Source organism: Periophthalmus magnuspinnatus, chromosome 2 (genome assembly GCF_009829125.3).
Source record: "Periophthalmus magnuspinnatus isolate fPerMag1 chromosome 2, fPerMag1.2.pri, whole genome shotgun sequence".
Classification (NCBI taxonomy): domain Eukaryota; kingdom Metazoa; phylum Chordata; class Actinopteri; order Gobiiformes; family Gobiidae; genus Periophthalmus; species Periophthalmus magnuspinnatus.
The window spans coordinates 3,956,690-3,978,935 of NC_047127.1; the positions used below are offsets into that span (position 1 = coordinate 3,956,690).

The following is a 22,246-nucleotide window of genomic DNA, read 5'->3' on the forward strand; positions in this document are numbered from 1 at the left end:
CTCACCTGTGCGGTCTCCAGTCACCTGTCTCCAGACACAGACATCATGCCTTTAAACTCTTCTGCCAGTGTGTACGGAGGAGCAGGAGGAAGAGGGGCCAAGGCCTCCGTGTCCAGCCTGGAGGGACTGCGTAATGTCATGCGTAACGACACCGAACGGGACTCTCCTGCGCCCGTGAAGGCTCCCATCGCCCCTGCGTCCGCACCCACCAGTAAAACCGCAGCACCAGCGCCCCCAGCGGACGACAAACAGACACTGCGAGGTCTGAACGATCGACTCAACGGATACCTGAACCGCGTGAGGCAGCTGGAGAAGGAAAACAAGGCTCTGGAGGATGAGATAGAGGAGATTTTAGCCAAGAGAGCAGCGCCAGATGGAAGAGACTGGGATGAGATACAGAAACCGTTGGATGAGCTCAAGGACAAGGTAGAAAATGTGTCTCTACATTGATTTTCACATGTAAAAATCCAAATTTGACTCATTATTAACCACAATCTCTTTATGTTTCCATGCAGATTAAAGAAATCACTAAGGAAAATGCCAAACTCTTACTGCAGATTGACAACACCGGCTTAGCCAACAATGATTTGAAGAACAAGTAAACATATTTTCTATTTTCTCTTAATATTTTGAAAGAAATCGGTGAAACTCTTACTGTATTTGTCGCATCCAGGCTGGACGAAGAGAAGAAAGCGGTGAAGGCCATAGAGAAAGACGTGGAGGAACAGAGGAGGACCATCGATGAAACCAAGTTGAAATGTGCTCATCTGGAGAAAGACATCGAGCTGGTGAAGAACGAGATCGAGCACCTGAAAAAGGAACATAAAGGGGTAAGTTTGCAGTTTAAACGTTACAATTAGGCAAAGGAAAAGCGTCATTTCTGCCCGTGTGTGTCTGTAGGATGTGGACGACCTACGCGACAAGATCAAGGACTCAGAGGTCAAGGTCGAGATCGAGTCGTCCGATTCCAACTTGACAGAAGCTCTGAACAAGATTCGTTCCCAGTATGACGACTTGGTGAGGAAGACTGAGAAAGAAACGGAGGACTGGTATCAGAGCAAGGTATGACAGGAACAACTCAAAACATCTCGAGATTTGAAGTTGTTTTTAGTGAATACGTTGTTTTTGGGGTTTTTTAGTTTAAGACCATCAAAGTCGAAGAGGCAAAAAACACAGAAGCGGTGATGAAAAGTAAAGATGAGCTGAAGGATTTGTCAAAGGAGAAGCAGCTTTTGGAGATAAAAATCCAGGGTGCACACACAACGGTGAGTACAAGCAGTAAATTAATAAAGAATATTTAGGTATCTGTACTTTACTTAACTACATTTTACACCGGATACTTTTTACTTTTTGAGAGCAGTATCTGTACTTTCTACTCTACATTTTTACTTCACTTAAATCTTACTTTTCATAAGATTTCTTTTTTTTTTTTAACCGTATTCGTGGAAACATCCTGGCTAAAGTTTCGAGGTCAAGCTTCGGTTTTGAGTCAAACAAAAATAAATACACAAAATTCAAGAAAAAATGAATTTAAACTTGAAAAGAAATTGATTTGTTTTGTTACTGTGACCAAAATATGTATCATTTTCAGTCAATATCACTACATTTAACACTTAAAACACTAGAAAGAAATGACTTTTTACTCTTTAAGTACATTTTAAAACGGGTATTTTAACACTTAAGTCGATTTTTCCATGTGATAGTTTTACTTGAGTAACTTTTTGCCTCTGTGTCTGTCTCTGTATGTTTACTTACAGTAACAAAATTGCCTACTTTTTCCACCACTGCAGACAATACACATTCTTCTGTAACACCACATCATGTCAAAAATCATACTACACCTGCGGCGCTGTCTTTCAAACCCTGTCATTTTTGCTTCAAACAGCTGGAATCCTTACATAACAAAACAAAAATACCTCTGAACATGTTGGAACGTGAAAAATTACGCGCAGGCTACATGTAGGTATTCTAATTACATCTTTTACAGATTCATAATTTGGAGCAGAACGTGAAATCGACCAAAGTGGAGTACGGCGTTCGCTTGGGTCCTCTGAACAAAAAGATTAAAGATCTGGAAGCTGAGTTAAAGGAGTTTAGAAACGAAATAGAGAGACAGCTGCAGAAGAACAAAGATCTTGTGATGGTCAAGATGAAACTGGAGGAGGAGATCCGCTACTACCAGGAGCTAATGCAGGGCGTGACTGCTGACCCCGACAGGTAACTCCACGAAATATTACTTTGAAAATTTAAAATACTTCTTCCTTGTAGTAGCTGCCGCCGATATTTGGTTTGTCCCTCAAAACGAGTGCTCTTTCCTTCTGACAGCTTGGAGTTTTCTTTAGACGATGCGCTGGATCAAGGTAAGATGGAGAAACGGTTTAGTCTGGGAAGTTAAAAGGTGCACAGTGTAACTTTTTTCGTCTCCGTGGGGATGTTATCGCGTCCCTGAAATGTTCCAAAGCAGCTTTAAATTCTCTAAATGGCGATGGTTACAGGTCACATCAGGTAGATTTGTTTCAAGCTGTACTATAAGTGGAACGTTCCAGGCAAAAGCAATCGCATCTCCATGGAAACAAGCAAACGGCACATCCTCCACCTGAAAAGTTGCATGGTGCACCTTTAAAATGAAAAGTCTAGATTGTACTGTGCACCTCATCAATCATTTCTCACTCCAACGATGCACCTAACTGCACCAAACGATCATTTTCGTTGTCATCACTGCATGCTAACACGCCAACTCTCCAACGTTTAAAAAAATCAAACTGAATTTTGACATTTTTTTTACGTTTGATTGTTTTTTTTCCAGGTCAGCCAAAGCTTAACACCGAACCCCTGAAACGAGAAGAAGCAGAGGAAGAAGTGAAGGAGGAAACAGCTCCATCCATCAACAATTCGATGCCAGAAATCAAAGCCCAAACTGCAGCTGAAGTGAACGACACAGCTCCTCTGCCTCCTCCCAGCGACGAGACGAAGAAGAAAGAAAAGAAAACTAAAAAGCGCTCATCTTCATCTTCTTCCTCTTCATCCTCCTCCTCTTCTTCTTCTTCATCATCTTCATCATCTTCTGAATCTGAGGATGAAAAACCAAAGAATGAAACTACTGAGTAATACACACTGTAAAAGTTATAAAAGGCTATAAAAGGTTTGAATTACTTGTATTTCTTGTGAAACCTCTGAGGGATTTTGAATGAGTTGTGGCAATATAATAAATACTTAAATCATCACACGGCGTTGAGTCATTTGAAAACATTCTGAGAGATATTTGAAATTAAATACAATTCAAATTAAAGTAATGAGTAAGTAACATCGAACGCAAAAGCTGTTGATTTTGCAAAAATGAAGAAAAGCTTAAACTTAACTTGGCACCATCTGTTTTGTTTATAGCTGTAATTAGGCCATGTCACAGTAGTATTACATCGCCCCAAAGTAGTATTTATACACAGAGCTGGGCAATACATTTACTTGTCAAATTAGGCCTGTCACAATAATTACTTTATCGACTTTGTTCAATATTTTGGGGGGGCCAATATTTATCATGGGGATGTTTTCTTTGTAATAATGGGATTTTTTTTATGTAATTTCTTATGCAATATGATGATTTGAGCTGTAGAAGGCTGAATTACAAACTCAAATTACACAAACTGATTAAGTGTTGCATTCTGCTGTTCATTTATGCAGCTCAACAATACTGAATACTGTACATTTAGAATACTTTTTTGCGAATAATTCTGCTTTATGGTTTGGTTTCACTATTATCTGTCTATATTGACTCCAGCAATATATCGCTCTTCAAAATGTGTTATCGTGACAGGCCTACTCCAAATATTTTTCAGAAACCAAACTACTCCTACTTGAGTAATGTATTTATTCGGTAACAGCGCGATTACTCTTTACACTTGCCATTCTGAGTGCGATAACAAGCGACAAAAGCTTTAGTGACAGTGCAAAACAGTTTGTTTCTTGCACTACTTCAGATATTTTTTTCTCACAAGAAATACCAGATAGTTGTTTTTTTCTTTCAAATTATAATAGCTTCATATGTTAAAAAATACAAGTGCGAACAGTTGCACTTTCAGTTGCTCTTGGTTATGACTCCCAAATAAATCATGTTACTTATTCCCTAGACTTTTCCAGGTTTTGTTTTCAGGGTTAGAAAGCATGTAGCCTTTATTTTCCCCTTAGGGAAGTTTGACCTCTGCATTTAACCCATCCTTTCACCAATGTTCCTCACAGCACATTGTTTGGAGTAAACGGTGACCACAGAGCAGCACCCGGAGACCCAGGTCCAGATTTACTTCAAGTCAAAAATTATAAGTCAAAGTGCACAAGAAAAATTATAATTTAAAGCAATGAACTGCCTCAATTTCCACAAAAATTCACATTTAGCCCGCTATGTTTAAAGATTCAAAAACATCCCTTAAAGAACCTCCCATCATGCATTAGTTCATCGTAAACACAAAGCAGACAATCTTTTCAGAGAGTGATTTAATTTTCTTTCAAATGACAATGGTACAGATGACAGAAAGCACAAAGGAAGGGGTCTGAAACATCCCACAGGAGGATGCCACAGGGGGAGGGGACGGGCCAAGCTGAGTACCAAATGGAGTCAAGAGATATCGTATCAAAAATGTCATATTTCATATATATATTTATATAGGACTAATAATTCTCTTTTACTATGCAAAGCAAGGAATGCCCTTTTTATTACAATGAGCAGTGGCTTTTCCTAAGGAAAGCCCACATTATTATTCAATACAAAACAAATAGTGGATTTGTTGGGGCGAGTTTGGAGGCATCCTGGGTCCTGTCCGATGGCGTTCAGTCCGAGTGTGGCGTTTTTGGATTAGTCTGGAGGAAGGCGGGGCAGCGTCAGCGGGAGAACGTCTTTCCACTGAAAAGCATCAAGAAACATTTTTTTTTTGGTAATGGGTTAAATATAATGTACTCAACAGTTTTCCTTTATTCAACAGTTTTGCAGGTGTATTCGTTGTATTTTTTTCTGGTAATAATAGGTAGAAAAAATTAAAACTAGAGGGGAATGGAAATAATAGAGTGTAGCGTCTGATCTGGGGTAAACAACAGTTTCATAGAAATGTGTGTTAAGTTCAGAGGAATCTTACAGAGGGCAGGGGCTCTTGGAAGATTATATGATAAGAAGGTTTGAGTCCAACAGAAAGCAGTAAAAATTCCACCGAGACATTTTAAAACTAAACAAAGTCACACACCCCCCGAGCACACAAGCTCAGAGTCAGATATTGAGATACTTACACACCAGTGTGAACCCTGGTGAACAAGCTCACACTCAGGAGAGTCCACAGCACTGACTGAGGGCAGAGCAGAAATAAAGCTACTCACGAGATGGTCTTCATCTCTTTCTTCTCAGCGTCCGGTCGGGCACGGTTCAGCACTTTGAGAAAATCTGATGTCTTGGCCCTCATACGTGTGTGAATGTAGGCCTAAAACACAGCAGCATCACATCATCAATCACTAAGATTATCGCATCTGAAACTAAAACAGTCTGAATTTCTGTGAGTTCTTTCCCCAAAACCAGAGTAACCTGAAAGTAATTGACTAATTACATATAATTATACACACATTTTTCTATGTAGTGAGAAATTACAAAGCGCACTTGTCTTTGGTTTCGCAAATACTGATAACAGCTACCCATTATTGCTACAGTATTTGTACATTGTTTGCAAGTTTAACCCACCCACTTCTGTCCATAAATTGTTTCTGTGTCATAGACAGTCTGTCTGCAGTAAAGTGATTCTATCTCATCCCTGATTCACTACAAAATCTCTATTGTACTTTTAGTTCATCTTATAACATATGTGTTTTATATGTGTGTTGTCCACAAAAACAGCAAAAAGGGAGTTACTACACTACTGCAGAAATGTGGCTAAAATAAGTACTCTCCTGACAAAGAAAGTAAAGTTCTGACTATGCATAAAGCCCTGACCTTGGAGCACTTTATGTGGTAGTGCAGATAGTCCCTGAAGGTGTGGATGAGGTTGATGGTGTTGTCTCTGGCATTGGCATTGGTGTGACGTGGGAACAGCACTGCAAGTACAAGAGAAGCCATTACCAACAGTTAAAAAAAACTGTATGTAGATGTGTACAGGGGACGTTTCCTGGACTACAAACCAAAAGTGATGTATCCGATGTTGTCTCCGACTGCAGCATCTGTGTCCTTCAGCTCCAGGGGAGGCTCCCTGTGACTGAACAGCACCTGGGGCGCGGTGTGACTGGCTCGCCGGCCCTCCTTAAACTCCTGTATGTGAATAACGACTACACTTTATTAAGCCTGCTTTTAGAACAGACACTATGTGCGTTAGTGTAGAGGGACATACAGGGAATTTCAGAAAGCTGCTTTGAGACAAAAGCATTCAGGTGGTAGGTGGTAATTGAAGGGGTACAAGAGTTACAACATGGGCTTTGGTGTAATAAATACCTGTCATGTTGGAATGAACTGAGACTCTCTGAGAATATGCAAATCAAATAATAAAAAGGTTTACAATGTAGATTTAGAGAATCAGACAAACCACAATGGAATGCGTTTGTGTAGTAGCTTCTGTTTCTATAGGACAAGTATTTGGGGTCTCTATGTGACTGACACGCACCTGCATGAAGACTTTGCCAATAATGACATCATCATCATCTTTAAAGACTGTGCTGAAAACCACGGTAACTCTGTCCTTCTTGGCCTCCACATACCTGAAAATACATGCACAGGTTTAGGTCAGGAGTACACAATGATCACTTTAAGACATCTCAATATACACAAAAGTGCAAACTAAAATTAAACTTAAACTGGATTTAAAATGCCATACATCGACTCATCGTCTCTGTAGTGAACGACAGCTCTCTTCTCTCCTTCTTTGCCTTCTTCCTGGAACTTAAAGTATTTCTCAAAGACAGATGCGAAGCAGTTCCTTTTCAGAATCCCTGCCTGGTGAATGACCTCATCTTTGTTGGCTGGCAATGCCTCCAGGTCATACAGGAGAGACACGTTGTAGCCTGGCAAGCACAAAAGAGGCTCATTACTGATCATTTTATTTTCTTCACAACATTTTTATATATGAACATTTAAATACAAAAATATTATTCATACCTGCTTCAGGTGCAGTCAAGTAGTCCCCATAGACTTTCTTGAGCAGCTGTAAAAATAAACATTATGTAATGTCTTCATTATCACAGCGTCTGATATCGTGAAACTAAACTGTATCTGTGCAATGTCTATTTTTAGTTTGACTCAGAGGGAAATCTCTCACAAATGTTTCTTTATTCTCCTCAAACAGACCAACGACTGGCCCAATGAAAGGATCACAGTCAGTTCATTCACTTATTCCACTAGACTGGGGATTTAAAGAGAAACTAGTTGGATGTGAGCCAGTACATTCACAGTGGCCGCAGCAGTCAGCACTTCCTGGCCAAGTGACTCAAACAACTCACTTCCTGTTTCAGAAGCCTGAGCAGATAATTTCTTCCTTACATGGCAAAGGAACTTCTGTCAATCATTTTAATATTTCTATACAAATTGTTTTTTTTTCTAATATCTCTTTGTGAGCAAATCTAACAAAGGCATGTGTGCTGTTTTAAACCTTGCAGTAGCTTGTACCTCGTCAGCTCCATGCTCCTGAAGCTCCTTATAAAACTTCAGGGAGATGCTGAGCATCACTTTGGACTTCTCCCCATTGGGGTTGGAAATGTGGTACAGGACGCCATCAAAATCTGCAGCAAGAAATATTCATTAAGAGCAAACACAAACATTTTTATCTTTTCCAGTTTTGCTGCCCACACATTTGACCTTGAAATATTATGACACCAAAAGATAATTCATATAAATTATAAAATTTATACCTCAGCTGTTTTAAATTGAATGAGGAAATAACCGTTATTTCTTTTGAAATTAAAAATATAAAAAATTATGACTACAACAAATACAGCTTTGTTTACATAATGTCTAAGTGTATCTACTGTCAGGGATGTCCTTGAACAGCCGCTTCATAATACCTTTGATTACTGATGTGTTTATAATAATAATACGGATAATAGTTATTTCGTTGCATGACATGACAGTGTGTATTGTGGTTGCAACAGTGTTTTACCTGCAAAAGTCACTTCCACAGCCTCTGGCTTGGTTCTGCAGAAAGATGATAGAATTAAAAAAACAAACAACAAACATCTACAACATAATTAAAACACAAAGAAGGAAAATGACTCAGGCCATGTTATTTCACTGGTTGAATATATTTGTTTATATATTGATCACTTGAAAAGTAACTTTATGCATTTTAATGCCACGCACATCATTTCTATAGAAAAGTGGGTTTAGCAGTGGTTAAATTGAGTGCATAAAACAGAAGCTGCAGCAGACTGTTTAATGGAACAGACTTGACTCAACAGGACCTGAGGAATGCGGAAGACACGGACACTGCAAACGAGCTGTTTTATCTGTGCTGTGCCAAAGTATCAAAATATTATTACAATCATATTACAAATACGATTTACATTTACAATCGCAAATGTGCTACCTACAGTGGTCAACAATGCTAACACATTCATCGATACATGTTGATGCCTTTTAGCCTGCTAAAAGGCTAACAGTAACTGTACAGTAACTAGCCAAAGGGTAGTGGATTTTTTTATCTATTAATATTCAATTGCAAATTATTTAATTGCAACATCTATAGCAGACGTAGACCTACAGCACTGCATTGGACCCATCTAGACTCAACAGTGTTTGAAATATGTAAAATATTGTTGATTCGTGGTGAAGCAGTGCTCTGACACACCCCAGCTGTGGGCAGGACACTAGGGCGCAGCTACAATCACATTAAAGCAAAGAAAAACACAACCTCAACAATGACACGACACTGAATACATACATGTTTCATGTAAGTCCATCAGTCCCCTTGAACACACTAGTGTAGTGTAAATACTCAGCAAACCCTTTTCTGGAGCTAGCTGCTGTTAGCATTGCTAATCAGGTGAGCATCAGTCCTTACCCATTGGAAGCGCCGTCGAACTTCAGCGTCAGCGTCTCTTCTATGATGCGGTTATTAATTTCTAAAAGGATCATGGTGGAGGCCGAGGAGAGGGGGATAGTACTGGAGATTTGCTAAACCCCCTTTGTGTCAAATTCTACGATTTTTTCCACCCTTGACAGACGAACCCGCTTCCGTCCAGACCACTTCCGCCTGCACACAGTCACTTCCGCGTATTTCACACAGCGCGCGCACGTAACGGAGCCGTGCATGAGCTGAGCGCGTCCACAGAGCTGCGTGTAGCGCACATACATCTATAATATGACTTTATTTTACTTCCATGGTAATGCACAGCTGAAACAAACAGACACAGTTCCCCACGGTGACATTTAGCCGAATATTAAACACACTAGTTTAGGTTCGTATATGGAGCGTGTGGTGTTTGTGCGGTGTTTATAAGGAGCATGTTGGCTTTGTATGTTTATAAGGAGCATGTTGGCTTTGTATGTTTATAAGGAGCATGTTGGCTTTGTATGTTTATAAGGAGCATGTTGGCTTTGTATGTTTATAAGGAGCATGTTGGCTTTGTATGTTTATAAGGAGCATGTTGGCTTTGTATGGTGTTCGTAGAAGTGCTTCTCAATTCAAGACTAATTGACAGACAAGTATTTACACATGCACATGTAAATTAAGTAAAAACCTTGGCTTGACATGGCTGTGGCTAATCACCAAAACGCAGAGCAATTTTCATTTTGACATTCAGTCAGGGAAGTGCTTCAACTGTTATGGAATAAATGTTTTTTGTCTGTGGTGTTTGGGGAAAAATGTGCTATTACAGGATGTAGCAAAATAAAAATAATATTCATGGAATAGTTGTTCTAAAGAACCGCAGCCACAGTGGAGAGTGCGCACAAAGTCAAAACCTCCATACAAATTAAAACATGAATTTTAAAAGTCCTGTATTATGCAAAATTGACTCTTGGGAACTTTAAGCCATGTTATAATGCTGTTACCTCCTCAAAAGCAGACTTGGAGTTGTGTTTTGTTTCATTCACACCGGTTCGAGTAAACCTTTATTATTAGTCTGTACATCTCCAATGCTCAGAATGGTCTGTTCCACCTTGTGATGTCACGAAGTGGTAGTTTTGAAATGAACAACTACCTTTTACTTTTTTATTTAGTAGAGATTGGCAATTCCAGGGCTGAAGATTTTAATGAAGGTGTATTGAGTTTAAAAACACAGTGAAGCACTTCCTGTATAACCACGTGACATCACAAGGTGGAACTTTTTGAGAGAACTCAGCCTAAATACTCAGGGTTTGTGTGTCAAACATGTGTGAATGAAACAAAACACAACTCTGGGTGTGTTTGTTATGAGGAAACAGGAAATAATATGGGCCTATTAAAGATAATATAAATGTGTGGACAACCAGAAGAGGAAGTTAAATTTGCAACAGCATACATTTTGAGGCATGACTTTTTATAGAGTCTTGCTTTTGGTAAATATCTTTTGTAAATAGTCCTTTTTGAAAATAGGAATGGTTACTGGCTATAGCTAACTAAGTTTTTTATTATTATTTGACCAATATGTGACAGTGCAGTTCTAATTTGCCGTCATGTTACACACAGCACAACGGTTGGCAAGTTGTTCACTGTGGATCCAAAGCATCTGGATCTCCTTCAACATATAACTGTAAACACTGAGATGTTGTGTGCGCTGCGCCTTTAACCCTGTGATGAGGTGATTTATGGAGACTGGGAGTAGTAGGTGGGGACGATACCTGTCTCTGAGCGCCTTTAACATTTACAAGGTAAAAGCTGCGTCCGTCCTCTCTGCATGAGCCTGTTATTAGTCACATGTTTATAGTCTGACGGGTGTTTGCCAGGCCATTAAAGACGGATTCTCCACTGATGCAGACGCAAGATAAGGCAAATCCGAGAAACAAATGCACTGTGGGAGAGCAGCTGATTGCAATAGCAGCAAAGAGAACAAAGTGTTGCATTTTGAGAGAGTGACAGGACAAAGAAGAAATCCTGTACAACACCTTACCATGTTGTTAGTTACTCAAGAGGCGTTGATGCAAGGTACTCCTAACATGGTCAACTGTGTTATTACAAATATTTTTAACCAACTAATCAATTCGATTTTTGTGATGATTAAAAAATTTACGTCACAAAATATGAACATTTAAGGTGGTAAATAAATGCTGAAAATTGAGTTTGTTGTTTTTAAAATGTGATGAAGAAGAAAAAGAAATTTATCTTTTGTAATTTGGATTGAAACACAAACAATACCTCAGTTTGCACAGTTGGTTTGTAAAACATAACACTTGAATTATAAAATTAAACTCAAGTGATGGCTGATAATGACGCAGTAAAATAGTAGACATATGAAACAGGACGCAAAACAGGAAATTGGGGAAACATCTCTTCAGCCTCCGTTAGTAGGGGCATTGTAGAAGTGGCACTAGAGCAGACGGTAAGCTCATCCTTCTTTTTTTTTTATCATAGCAAAGAATAATTCAATAGCTTTAGAAACGTTTTTAATATTTGGTATTCCAATCACAGCCATGTCTATCGTGGTGGAAATCGACGACGACTTTCTCTACGAATTAAACGACAGTAGCCACAACAATATTACGTACTACATAGTGAACCCCCATGCCATCCCGTGTGAGGTAAAGCTACTGGATCCGACCGTTGGCATCACTATATGCCTCCTCCTTATTGCCATCTTTCTACTGGCGATCCCTGGCAATATCTTGGTGGGCTGGGTAATACGCACCAGCAGACACAGCCTCACCCCATCGGATGTCTACCTGTTCCACCTCACTATAGCGGACGGACTAATGGCTTTAACCATCCCATTCTGGGCAGTTGTAGTGATACGAGGGTGGCTGTTTGGAGACTTCATGTGCAAAGTTATAAGTCTCATTTTTGACACCAATTTCTATACCAGCATCTTGTTCCTGGCGTGTATCAGCATCGACCGGTACCTTGTGATCGTGCATTCCAGCGAAAGCCTCAAAAGTCGCCAGAGGATGTGTAGCCAGCTGTTGTGTGCGGGCGTGTGGGCCCTGGGTTGCGGTCTGGCCTTGCCCGCTCTATTCAACGACGTCTCGAGTCCGAGAAACGGCTCTGATTGGATGATATGCAATGATAACTTTGACATTGGCAATGCATCAAAATGGAGGATTGCCATTCGTGGGTTTAGGCATATTTTTGGCTTCCTGCTTCCTCTTGGTGTCATGGTAACCTGCTACAGCATCACCATTGCCAGGATCTTGCGCACCAGGGGTTTTCAAAAGCATAGAGCGATGAAAGTGATTATAATAGTGGTGATTGTGTTTTTTCTATGCTGGCTGCCGTACCACCTAAGCATGATCGTTGATATGCTTTTGAGGGCTAACCTGATTCCATACGACTGTGCGAGGAGGACGTCGGTGAACACAGCGCTAGGGGTCACAAACAGCTTGGCTCTCCTTCACAGCTGCATCAATCCAGTCCTCTACGCCTTTGTGGGAGAGAAGTTCAGGTCGAAAATGAGGATGCTGCTGAAGAGAAAGATGGCCCAAGAGAGGATGTCAGTGTCGAAATACAGCAGATCCACTTCTCAAACATCAGAAGGTCATGCAACGGCCCTGTGAAAAGTTTGACAAATATTGGTTATAAAATATTCTCATAAAAGTTTCTTTGGGTCAGGTTTGGGCTACACTTTTCTAAGCTCACTACTGTCATCCAGTGGTTTACCTGCTGCTTGCACCTGTATTATGCTGGAGCAATTTATATTCAATTATATATTGTATTTTAAGTAAAGCAGGCATACATTTGTAAATCAAATAAATAGCAAGTTTTCTTTTTGAGTTATTTGTTACTCCACATTTATATATATTCTGTCACCACAATAAACTTTTTATTTGACAAAGAAAGAAATGGCATCTTAATTAAAGTCAATAATTGTAGCTATCCATAACAGAACTAGCTTAATGCTAATAATGATTATGACCGTTAGCCGCACGAGTTTGAATCTCAGCCTTACAGTACAGTCTTTATGATTAAAACATGATGAAAATTATACATAAATTAAACAAGGATGAAGAAAAACACAAGAGCATTGAGAAAAATCAATAAATATAACTTGAAATTAGTGATGTGGAGTTCGTCAACGACTCGACTCTTTTGAACGGTTCTTGGCGTGAACGGTTGGAACCGGAACTCAAATTTTAAAAGAACTGAATGTTTTTCTTTATAATTTCTATGCATTTTATACTGATTAATGCTGAACTAACACCAGAATCAGCCCAGAAGCAGAGCAGACGACACGAGTGAGAAATATGAGCACAAAAAAAAAGAAAAAGATTTGGCATCATAATAACAGTTAGTTAGTTGTTTATTATTATTATTATTATTATTATTAGTATTATTATTAGTATTATTATTATTATTATTATTATTATTATTATTATTATTATTATTATTATTATTATTATTATTATTATTATTATTATAGGGCAACATTTTATTTAAATTTTCATAATTCCAAAGGGTAAACACACTCCCACTAAACGCATCTCAGTCTTGGCCATGTCTGTGTGATTAGTTTGTAGATAAAATTAGTTCCCACATTGACTTCTGTCAAGAGCCAGTCTAAGACGGAGCATAAGGGTCACTTCAATTAAAAAAATATTTTAAAAAAAAATGATGCGGGCGCTACGAGAAGTCATAATTTTACGAGAAAAAAGTCGAAGCCAAAAAAAAGTCGTAATATTACGAGAAAAAAGTCGTGAATATAGGCTGCTGTCTGGTTCCTCCGACTAAACAAACTCAAATGCTTGCAGTGTCCCTTCAAAGTACTTATACTGATGATACTGTGGTGATGGTGGGCTAAATGACACAGTATTTTATCGTGTGTAAACCCCAGTTGAAAGTTTATCTGAAGAAAATGCTCCAAATTCTCTATAACACATAACGCACTGGTCACTCACTCACGCACAGCAGCCTATAGTCTCATAAAAATACGACTTTATTCTTGTAATATTACGACTTTATTCTCGTAATATTACGACTTTTTTTCTCGTAGCGCCCGAATATTTTTTTTTTTTATCCATCGTAAGTCTTTTGAACGGAACGTCCAAAAGATTCGGATGCCATAAAATAGCCGAGTGTCCCACCACTGCTTCTCTACCAGATGGCGTACGTGAGACGTGTTTACGGCTAAAAGCACGTGTCAAAAGTAAACTCTTTAAAAAATACTGTAAAAATCCAGTTTTTCCTGAACATAGGTCATTGTCTTTGCATGAAAAACTGGGTCACAAACAGGTTAAAATATCAACCATCAAAATTAAAATGTACCCAACTGCGAAATGTCATAATTTGAAAACAAGCTTGCACAATGATTACTGTGGACTCCATATCCCAGAAGCCCCCGCGAGGGACACAGAGCTGCTGAACTGAAGAAAGCAGCAGATTCTGATGCAGAGCACGAGGTGAGCAGTGTTAACCTGCACTTAGATTTATCTGAACAGCGCTCTAAATCAGAAGATTGTGTAGTTTACTCCGATTTCGCAGAATATCACAAATATCACTGTTTCTGTCGTGAATGTACTAAAGTGTTTTATTAGGGCAGATGCTACTTTTAGCCGGCTACACAATTGAGCTGTTTTGTACATAAATCTCCTTCAGGCTTAATAACAAGGCTAGTTAAAGAGATGCAGCCTATTTAAAGCTCAGTTTTGAGTTTTGTTCTCTGTAATAACACAGCTGTTACAGAGATGGACTAGTGCATGCTGCTCGTTCACAGAAGAGCCAGTGTTTACCCTTTTACACTGCCTATCTCCAAAATCTATTTATTTATTCATCTGATTATGTATTTAGTCAAGATAAAGATCACTGTTTTCACTGGTAATTGTTAAATATATATTTGTTTTTTGCAGAAGTAGTTTTAAACGTGTTGTATACATACATTTTACTTGAAAACACCACAAAAAAGAACAATTAGACGTGTAAACATGTTTTTCTGTAGCTCCATGCTGTGTTAAACTAAAACCTGTTTTTTCTTTTCAGGTGAGCAATGACAAAGGACTCTGGATAACTCTGTCACGCTGTTTGGATTGACACAAAGGTCAACATTTCCCTCCGCACCATGTAGTATTTTAACCAAGCTTGTTAAATGGCTCAGTGTTAGTTCCTCATTATTTTCTGGTATAACATCTTCCAAATTGTGTTCAACTTTGATTTAGAAGTTGGACCTAAAGCCAGATTACATCACACCCCTATGAGGATTATTTAACACACCGACGTCCCTCCATCACTCAAGATGGTAGCCGAAGACCCAAACACCAGCGGAGACGAGTTGGATGGAGAGAGAAATTTGACATTGCCAGGAGTGGAAAATGGAGATACGGAGATGGACATATGCGCCTCAGATTCTCCACCATCTCCTCAAGCTGCCCAAGAAGAACCCAGGAAGTGGAAGTTTGCTGTTGTCTTTTTGTGCTTCTATGGTTTTATGGCTTCTATTAAGCCGGGGGAGCCTTTTATTACCCCGTATCTACTGAGTATGGAGAAGAACTTCACCAGAGAACAGGTATGGAAAAATACACATGCTTGCGTGACTTTAGTGTCGAGTCCATCGCTCCTGACTTGTTGAGTTTAATGAGTTCTCTGAGGCGAGTTTGCTGATCCAACCCATTACGGTCAAAGTTCAAATTTTTTACAAGTGGGTCAGAGAAGAAAAAAGTCTGCAGGAGTACAACGTTATGTCACACCACTGAGTAACTGAAATCAGGAAATAACAGATTAATGATAGTTTTAAGTTAACAGCCAAAATGTTACCATGATAAAGCATAAGAAACACTCATTAGACATGTGTTGTGTTGTTGTTTTGTTTGTTTTCACTCACATTCCACTCTCAGTCTGATTTTCCTGGTGTTGTGGACATGCTTCACAGCTGCGCTCTGTTACAGATGAGATAAAAACAAACAACTGTTCTGCTCAACATCGTGGCCAAGACATCTGTTATCAGAAAAGATTGCTACCCTGGATACATAAACCTTACATAATAATAGATTTTTTTATAAAATTTGAATTCACGTAAGCTATGTTCTTGTAAATTGAATTAGAAGAAACGAATATCAAACGTCTCAACATATTATGTAATATCATGCCAGATAGGAGGTCAAGTGGAAGGACAGAACGGAGATTAATGGAGGTTGTGAAGGAGGTCATGAGTTGGTTTGGCAAAAGAGGATGTGTGGCAAATTAATAGGAAGAATGTGATTTGTTTTAATGTGAAATGGGAACAGCAGGACACAAAGACCCTGTTTCACAAAACAGTTTCAATTAATTCTGGGTTTTAGAGTTAACTCGGGGTTAATCTGCCCTGAGACAGACAACTCAGAGTTTTCTGTTTCACTAAACGGGTTTGGAGCAGAGTTGGAAAACTCAGAGATAGTAAACCTTGAGGTTAGCAGAAGACACAAGATTTTATCAATGCATTCCAGAAAAGAGCATTCACAGTGGCAACTGTGTAACCAGAGGAAGCTTAAGATTTAAGGGTGTGAAATACTATTTTAGTAGGAACATTCAAATAATATGAGTAAAAAGCCTACACAATTTTGCTACAGCATACTCAAATAAAAAAACAAACATTAAACTGTTATTAAAAAGTTTGAAATTACAATTTCAATATTTGATTTCAGATTTTAAATTAAATTAGCCAATTACTATTTTGACCTAATCTAAGATGTTGAGAGAGGAGGAGCTCGTTGAGTTTTTGAATGTATCCTACATAAATCAAAATTTAAAAGTGTACATGAATTAAATAAAATAAAGTGTGGTCCATGAATCTAATGACCTGATCTTCACTTTAGAACAGAAGGGCATGAAAGATCAGGCCTCTAAGTCATTTGAGTAAAATAAATGTAAAATATAAATGAATACAAGTGAAATCATTAAACTCTTGTTAAGACTTAAGTGCACCTGGTCCATCTGTGACTGTCCAATCAGAGCTCTCCTTCAGGAGTTCTGGTTACACTCAGGGTTAGAGGAATCAAACCTCTGGACTAGGTTAGGTTCACAGAGCGAGTTACCAAGGTGACTCAGGTTAACTCTCTCTGTTAACCCTGAAAACTCAACTCAGAGTTTTCAGTTTCACACAAAGTCTGAGTTTGGCCTAAACCTGCTTCTTGAAACAATGCCCAAGTCAGTACTATGACGGACAAATCCAAAAGGACAAACTAGAATAATTATTTGGACGTTTTAAAGCTTTCAATTGTTGTCGACTGTTGCTTGCCTCTGACTGATGTCTTTTTGTCTCACAGGTGACCAATGAGATCACCCCTGTGCTGACCTACTCCTACATGGTCGTGCTGGTGCCTGCGTTCCTGCTGACCGACTTCCTGCGCTACAAGCCCGTTCTGGTCATTCAGGGGCTCAGTCAAGTGGTCATCTGGCTCTTGCTCCTCTTGGGCACATCCCTCCTCCAGATGCAGCTCATGGAGTTCTTCTATGGGATCACAATGGCCTGCCGCGTGGCCTATTCCTCCTACATCTTTTCCCTGGTCACCCCCGTCCTGTACCAACGCGTGGCCGGCTACTCTCGCTCCTCAGTTCTGCTCGGGGTTTTCACCAGCTCCGTTTTGGGACAGTTATGTTTATCATTGGGTAACATCACATTCTACACCCTAAGCACCATTTCATTAGGATTTGTAAGCTTCGGATTGCTGCTTGCGCTTTGCCTCCCCTGGCCGAAGCGATCGCTGTTTTTTAACCGCAGCCAGGAAAAAGCAGCAAAAGCAGAAACAGACAAAATTAATCCTCATAAATCTTCAGAATCGAAGTGGAAGGACTCAGCGATAGTGCAGATGCTGCTCGAGCTGAAACATGTGGTCATGGTCCCAAATTTGAGGCTGTGGTCGTTATGGTGGATCTTCAACTCCACGGGGTACTACCTGGTCCTCTTCTATGTCCACATTCTATGGAACAAGGTCTATCCAGCGAAAGAGAACAAGAACGTGTACAACGGTGGAGTAGAGGCCGCGTCTACTTTATTAAGTGAGATTTTACATTTCTAAACTTCATACTGGTCTGCTTTGAAGTCATTTGAGGTTTGCATTTGGAAACGTCACGTAACTTTCTGACCATAAAGATGAAGTTCACCCACAAGTTACATTATGACATAATTATTATTATTATCAGGTCCATACAACTTCATTGGCCTTTGTACTCCACTCCACTGCCACTATCAAACCACATGACCCACTTTAATCCTCTCTATTGCATGATCAAAACTACTACACAACAGCTGTAGATTTGGAGACAGAGACTGTAGACAGAAAAGTACTTTTTAGCTGCAGGAAGGACTGAGCAGTCAAATCCTAAATAAGTATGGCCTTAAATGAGACCTATTGTGCTTGTGTGTGCTATATAGTTATAATCTATGACACCCCTGGATCATTCTGTTATAATTTGCACATTTTAAATCACAATATTCACCTAAAACAACTTAATAAAAGAAATAAGTCCACTGAATTCCGCATTAGAAAACTGCAGTGTCTAATGGGAGCTGACGTCGCCGTAAATGTCATCACAAGACTCAGCACCTCAATTAGCAAATAACCGATTTTTTTTTTTTATTACACGACTCTGCTGAATCCTACGAGTATCATGATTAAGAAAATAAAATTGATGAACGAAGTGCGTATGTCACAGTGGGTGTCGTCTGCAATATGGTCTTGAAAATAAGCGATTCAAAAGTGCTCAAACATGCACGAATCACTCCAAAAACAACTCTGAGCGGATAAATGAGAAAGAAATAATTATAACATGATTTTGCAGATTGCTTTAATAAAAGATTATGAGCATGGACAAAGCCTGAATCACAAATGAATGTGTTCCACACTAGTTCCGTAGCTTATTCTTTCACAGTAATGATATAATAATGTGTAGATACTGGGGGTTGTGAATGACGTCATGGAGTTGGTTGGTTTGACAAAAGAGGGTGTGGGGCATATTAGTAGGAGGAACGTGATTTGTTTTAATGTGAAATGGGAACAGCAGGACACAAAGACCCTGTTTCATAAAATAGGTTCAATTAACTCTGGGTTTAAGAGTTAACTCAGGGTTAATCTGCCCGGAGACAGACAACTCAGAGTTTTCTGTTTCACTAAACGGGTTTGGAGCAGAGTTGGAAAACTCAGAGATAGTAAAACTTGAGGTTAGCAGAAGACACTGTGAATGCTCTTTTCTGGAATCCACTGATAAAGTCTTGTGTCAACTGTGTAACCAGAGGAGGCTTAAGATTTAAGGGTGTGAAATACTATTTTAGTAGGAGCATTCAAATAATATGAGTAAAAAAAAGCTTACACAATTTTGCTGCAGCATACTCAAATAAAAAAAAACAAAAAACCTCAAACTGTTCTTAAAAAGTTTAAAATTACTATTTTAATATTTCCATCCATCCATCCATTTTCTTCCGCTTATCCGGAAGAAAATGGATTTGATTTCAGATTTTAAATTAAATTAGCCAATTACTATTTTGACCTAATCTAAGATGTTGAGAGAGGAGGAGCTCATTGAGTTTTTGAATGTTGAATTTTAGGGGAACAGGAAGTCGTGTTTGTGGAGCAGTCAAGTGTGAAATACTGTTTTAGTATATTCAAATAATATAATACACATTTATAATATTTATAAGTTTGGCAGCAGTAACTCAGTTGGTAGAGTGGTTGTCCTCTGATCCAAAGGTTGGGGGTTCAAATCCCACTCTCCACATTAACATTATTGGCTTAGCGGTCAGATGACGATGCAATTCCATCTCCCGCAAATGAATACTGCCATTGTGTCCTTGGGCAAGACACTTAACCCACCTCACCTCCAGTGTCTGTGTACTCTGGTATATGAATGTTTGTGTGAATGGGAGAGTGGTTCCTTGTTGTAAAACGCTTTGTGTGCTTTGAAAAGTAAAAAAGTGCTATATAAAGATGTTTACATATAGATTGTATTTGTTGACTTCTACAAATTTTCCACATGTTGTATTTTTGCATTAGAAATATTGAAATTAAGGGTCTAGTAACTGATTGTGATTCTTGTGTGAATTTGAAGGTGCCTTGACATCCTTCATTGCGGGCTATGCCAAAATCCGATGGAACGTTTGGGGTGAGCTGGTCATAGCCGTAATCACTGCGCTCCAGGCTGGACTGTTACTGCTCATGGGGACCACAAATAACATCTGGGTGTGCTACGTCGCATATGTGCTTTTCAGAGCCTTCTACCAGTTCTTGGTGCCAATAGCGACGTAAGCTATCCAAGTGTGTTTTTAAATCATAATATTGCTTGCCTGGTATTGTAACGCTTGTGTGACATGTTCAGATTTCAGATTGCCTCGTCTCTTACAAAGGAACTATGTGCTCTTGTGTTTGGGATCAACACTTTCCTCGGAACGATCTTAAAGAGCACCATCAGCTTTATATTTTCGGACAAGAAAGGGCTGGGGCTGGATGTGCACAAACAGGTTAGAATCACATATTTAACTAAAACATTGGTATATTTTGTAGTTGTGTTCTTGGGCAAGCCACTTAACCCTCCTCCTCCCCAGTGTCTGCCAACACTGGGGTATGAATGTGTGTGTGAGTGAATGGGTGACTGGTTTGAAGGTGGAAAAGCGCTGTATATTTTTTGAATATGTGTAAGTAAAGAATTTGCTTATCATATTTTGGGTTGGTGGTTGAGTTTTTGTTTCAATTTGGTATGTAAGTTGGCAGTTTTTAAACTTTAAATTCCGACTGGCAAGTATTAACATGTCTAACCTGTTTGGAAAGAGGAAAATTGTGGCAAAGTACCAGCTGAGACAGTTTGCCTAATACAGTCCAATGCTTGTACTATTGCTGTTATTGAGTGAATATTTTTGTTTTTTTTCCCCAGTTTCTTGTCTACTTCATCTACTTCACCCTACTCACAGTGGTCTACTTTATCAGTGCTGCGGTGGTCATAATTCGACATTTTCGCAACCAGCCCGACAGACGAGACGGGGCCAACGAGATGTCCACGGAGCTGACCCCAGTGGCAGCCAGTCCAGAGATGGAGCCGCTGTCAAATGGCAAAAGCGTCTTAAAGTCTTAAAAATATCACGTCTTAGTTGAAATATTTTGAGCAGTGTGATAACAAGTGCCTCCTCTGACGTCAATGCACTTCTCATTTTTATAATTTTACGACGATGCGTATTACTTTTTATAACCGCAGTATTGTTGTACGGGGGCGGTCATCTTAAATCTTGGTAGTTTAGGCATGACGAAAGAGAATAATACTGACCTATCTCTTCTGTGACAGTGCAAATGTGAACGATTACTATGTCATCAGCATGTTCAGGTACAATCCCACATCAGTATTGGATGATGTTTTGTAAACCTGAACAAGGCCGTTCTACTAGAAATGTGGTTCTACTGATACTACTGTAATGAAGCTAAATGACACAATCTTTTTAGAATATAGATAATAATTTCCCTTAATTTCCCTTTAACTGACTTGTTTACAGGTTGTTGTTGTAGGGCATTTGTTGATCTAATTATTTTTTACATCATTCTTGCAAGTTTTTCTAGCATTTTTCTATTGAAGATGGACTTGGGACAAAAAAATCACTGTACCTTAAATGTTCTATATTATGCAAAATTAACTCTTGTGAGGTTAAGCCATGTTACAACTTTGTTATCTCTTCAAAAACATACCGGGAGTTGTGTTATCTAAATGATTCTAGTGAAGGTATATGGAGTTTGCGCAAAGAACTCAGCTTAAATATGCAGGTTTAAATGAAACAAAACACAACTCCAGATCTGTTTGTGATGAGAAAACAACATTATAACATAGATTAGAAAATAATAGGCCCTTAAGGATAAGAACTAGCCACTTGTTTGCTGTTACGAAGTTTTTCTAGCATTTTTCTATGGCCAAAATCACTTAATAGGCATCTCACGTTAAAATCAAGACATTAATACAGTGGCTTTGTTGAAAACCAGTGTTACTTGGGATACAGTGCCAAAAGTCTGCCTCTTTATGGGCGTTAAACCTTAGCCACAGTATTGATTCTTAGAAAATTGTGTTTATATATTTATAGAAAGTGTCACTTTGCTGCGTAATTTTAAAATGTGAAGAATTCTTAATGCTGTATACAAATCACCCATGTTTTATATTCACAAATAAATAGCTGCTGTATTAAAGTAAAAATGTTTTGTCAACTGCACTCACCTGGAACCAGAGACTTTAACAGA

The 22,246-nt window shown here is 39.0% G+C and overlaps 4 protein-coding genes across 5 annotated transcripts; 3 read left to right on the plus strand and 1 right to left on the minus strand.

Moving 5' to 3' along the window:
* Nucleotides 1–45: 45 nt before the first annotated feature.
* On the plus strand, nt 46–4,153 carry LOC117384532 (keratin, type I cytoskeletal 18-like). Its single transcript, XM_033981808.1, has 9 exons — nt 46–426; nt 516–598; nt 674–830; nt 901–1,062; nt 1,140–1,265; nt 1,988–2,217; nt 2,326–2,360; nt 2,807–2,928; nt 4,148–4,153. The coding sequence occupies exons 1-9, from the start codon at nt 46–48 to the stop codon at nt 4,151–4,153; spliced, it is 1,302 nt and encodes a 433-aa protein (XP_033837699.1).
* Nucleotides 4,154–4,593: 440 nt separating this feature from the next.
* On the minus strand, nt 4,594–9,239 carry arpc2 (actin related protein 2/3 complex, subunit 2). The gene is made up of 10 exons (XM_055227259.1): nt 9,009–9,239; nt 8,109–8,143; nt 7,619–7,731; nt 7,112–7,157; nt 6,831–7,017; nt 6,621–6,714; nt 6,145–6,271; nt 5,960–6,060; nt 5,356–5,456; nt 4,594–4,891 (listed from the first exon to the last, which is right to left on the minus strand). The coding sequence occupies exons 1-10, from the start codon at nt 9,080–9,082 to the stop codon at nt 4,870–4,872; spliced, it is 900 nt and encodes a 299-aa protein (XP_055083234.1). The 5' UTR covers nt 9,083–9,239; the 3' UTR covers nt 4,594–4,869.
* Nucleotides 9,240–11,444: 2,205 nt separating this feature from the next.
* Nucleotides 11,445–12,878, plus strand: LOC117382434 (C-X-C chemokine receptor type 1). The gene is made up of 2 exons (XM_033979614.2): nt 11,445–11,466; nt 11,556–12,878. The coding sequence occupies exon 2, from the start codon at nt 11,558–11,560 to the stop codon at nt 12,632–12,634; it is 1,077 nt and encodes a 358-aa protein (XP_033835505.1). The 5' UTR covers nt 11,445–11,466; nt 11,556–11,557; the 3' UTR covers nt 12,635–12,878.
* Nucleotides 12,879–14,409: 1,531 nt separating this feature from the next.
* Nucleotides 14,410–22,202, plus strand: slc19a1 (solute carrier family 19 member 1). 2 transcript variants are annotated; one of them, XM_055226802.1, is made up of 7 exons: nt 14,410–14,473; nt 15,051–15,108; nt 15,227–15,573; nt 17,309–18,041; nt 20,088–20,280; nt 20,355–20,496; nt 20,907–22,202. In XM_055226802.1, exons 3-7 carry the CDS (start codon nt 15,304–15,306, stop codon nt 21,102–21,104), a joined length of 1,536 nt encoding a protein of 511 aa, XP_055082777.1. In that variant the 5' UTR covers nt 14,410–14,473; nt 15,051–15,108; nt 15,227–15,303; the 3' UTR covers nt 21,105–22,202. The 2 variants fall into 2 exon arrangements, with proteins under 2 accessions (XP_055082777.1, XP_055082779.1); XM_055226804.1 differs by lacking the exon at nt 15,051–15,108 and having other exon boundaries at nt 14,427–14,473.
* The last annotated feature ends 44 nt before the right edge of the window (nt 22,203–22,246 follow it).

Coding starts and splice junctions, on each gene's coding strand:
- LOC117384532 (XM_033981808.1), top strand. CDS start 46: ATGCCTTTAAACTCTTCTGCCAGTGTGTACGGAGGAGCAGGAGGAAGA. Junction 1,063..1,139: donor AGGACTGGTATCAGAGCAAG/GTATGACAGGAA, acceptor GGGGTTTTTTAG/TTTAAGACCATCAAAGTCGA. Junction 1,266..1,987: donor TCCAGGGTGCACACACAACG/GTGAGTACAAGC, acceptor CATCTTTTACAG/ATTCATAATTTGGAGCAGAA.
- arpc2 (XM_055227259.1), bottom strand. CDS start 9,082: ATGATCCTTTTAGAAATTAATAACCGCATCATAGAAGAGACGCTGACG. Junction 8,144..9,008: donor TTCGACGGCGCTTCCAATGG/GTAAGGACTGAT, acceptor ATCTTTCTGCAG/AACCAAGCCAGAGGCTGTGG. Junction 7,018..7,111: donor CTTGACTGCACCTGAAGCAG/GTATGAATAATA, acceptor TGTGCTTGCCAG/GCTACAACGTGTCTCTCCTG.
- LOC117382434 (XM_033979614.2), top strand. CDS start 11,558: ATGTCTATCGTGGTGGAAATCGACGACGACTTTCTCTACGAATTAAAC.
- slc19a1 (XM_055226802.1), top strand. CDS start 15,304: ATGGTAGCCGAAGACCCAAACACCAGCGGAGACGAGTTGGATGGAGAG. Junction 18,042..20,087: donor GGCCGCGTCTACTTTATTAA/GTGAGATTTTAC, acceptor GTGAATTTGAAG/GTGCCTTGACATCCTTCATT. Junction 20,281..20,354: donor TTCTTGGTGCCAATAGCGAC/GTAAGCTATCCA, acceptor TGACATGTTCAG/ATTTCAGATTGCCTCGTCTC.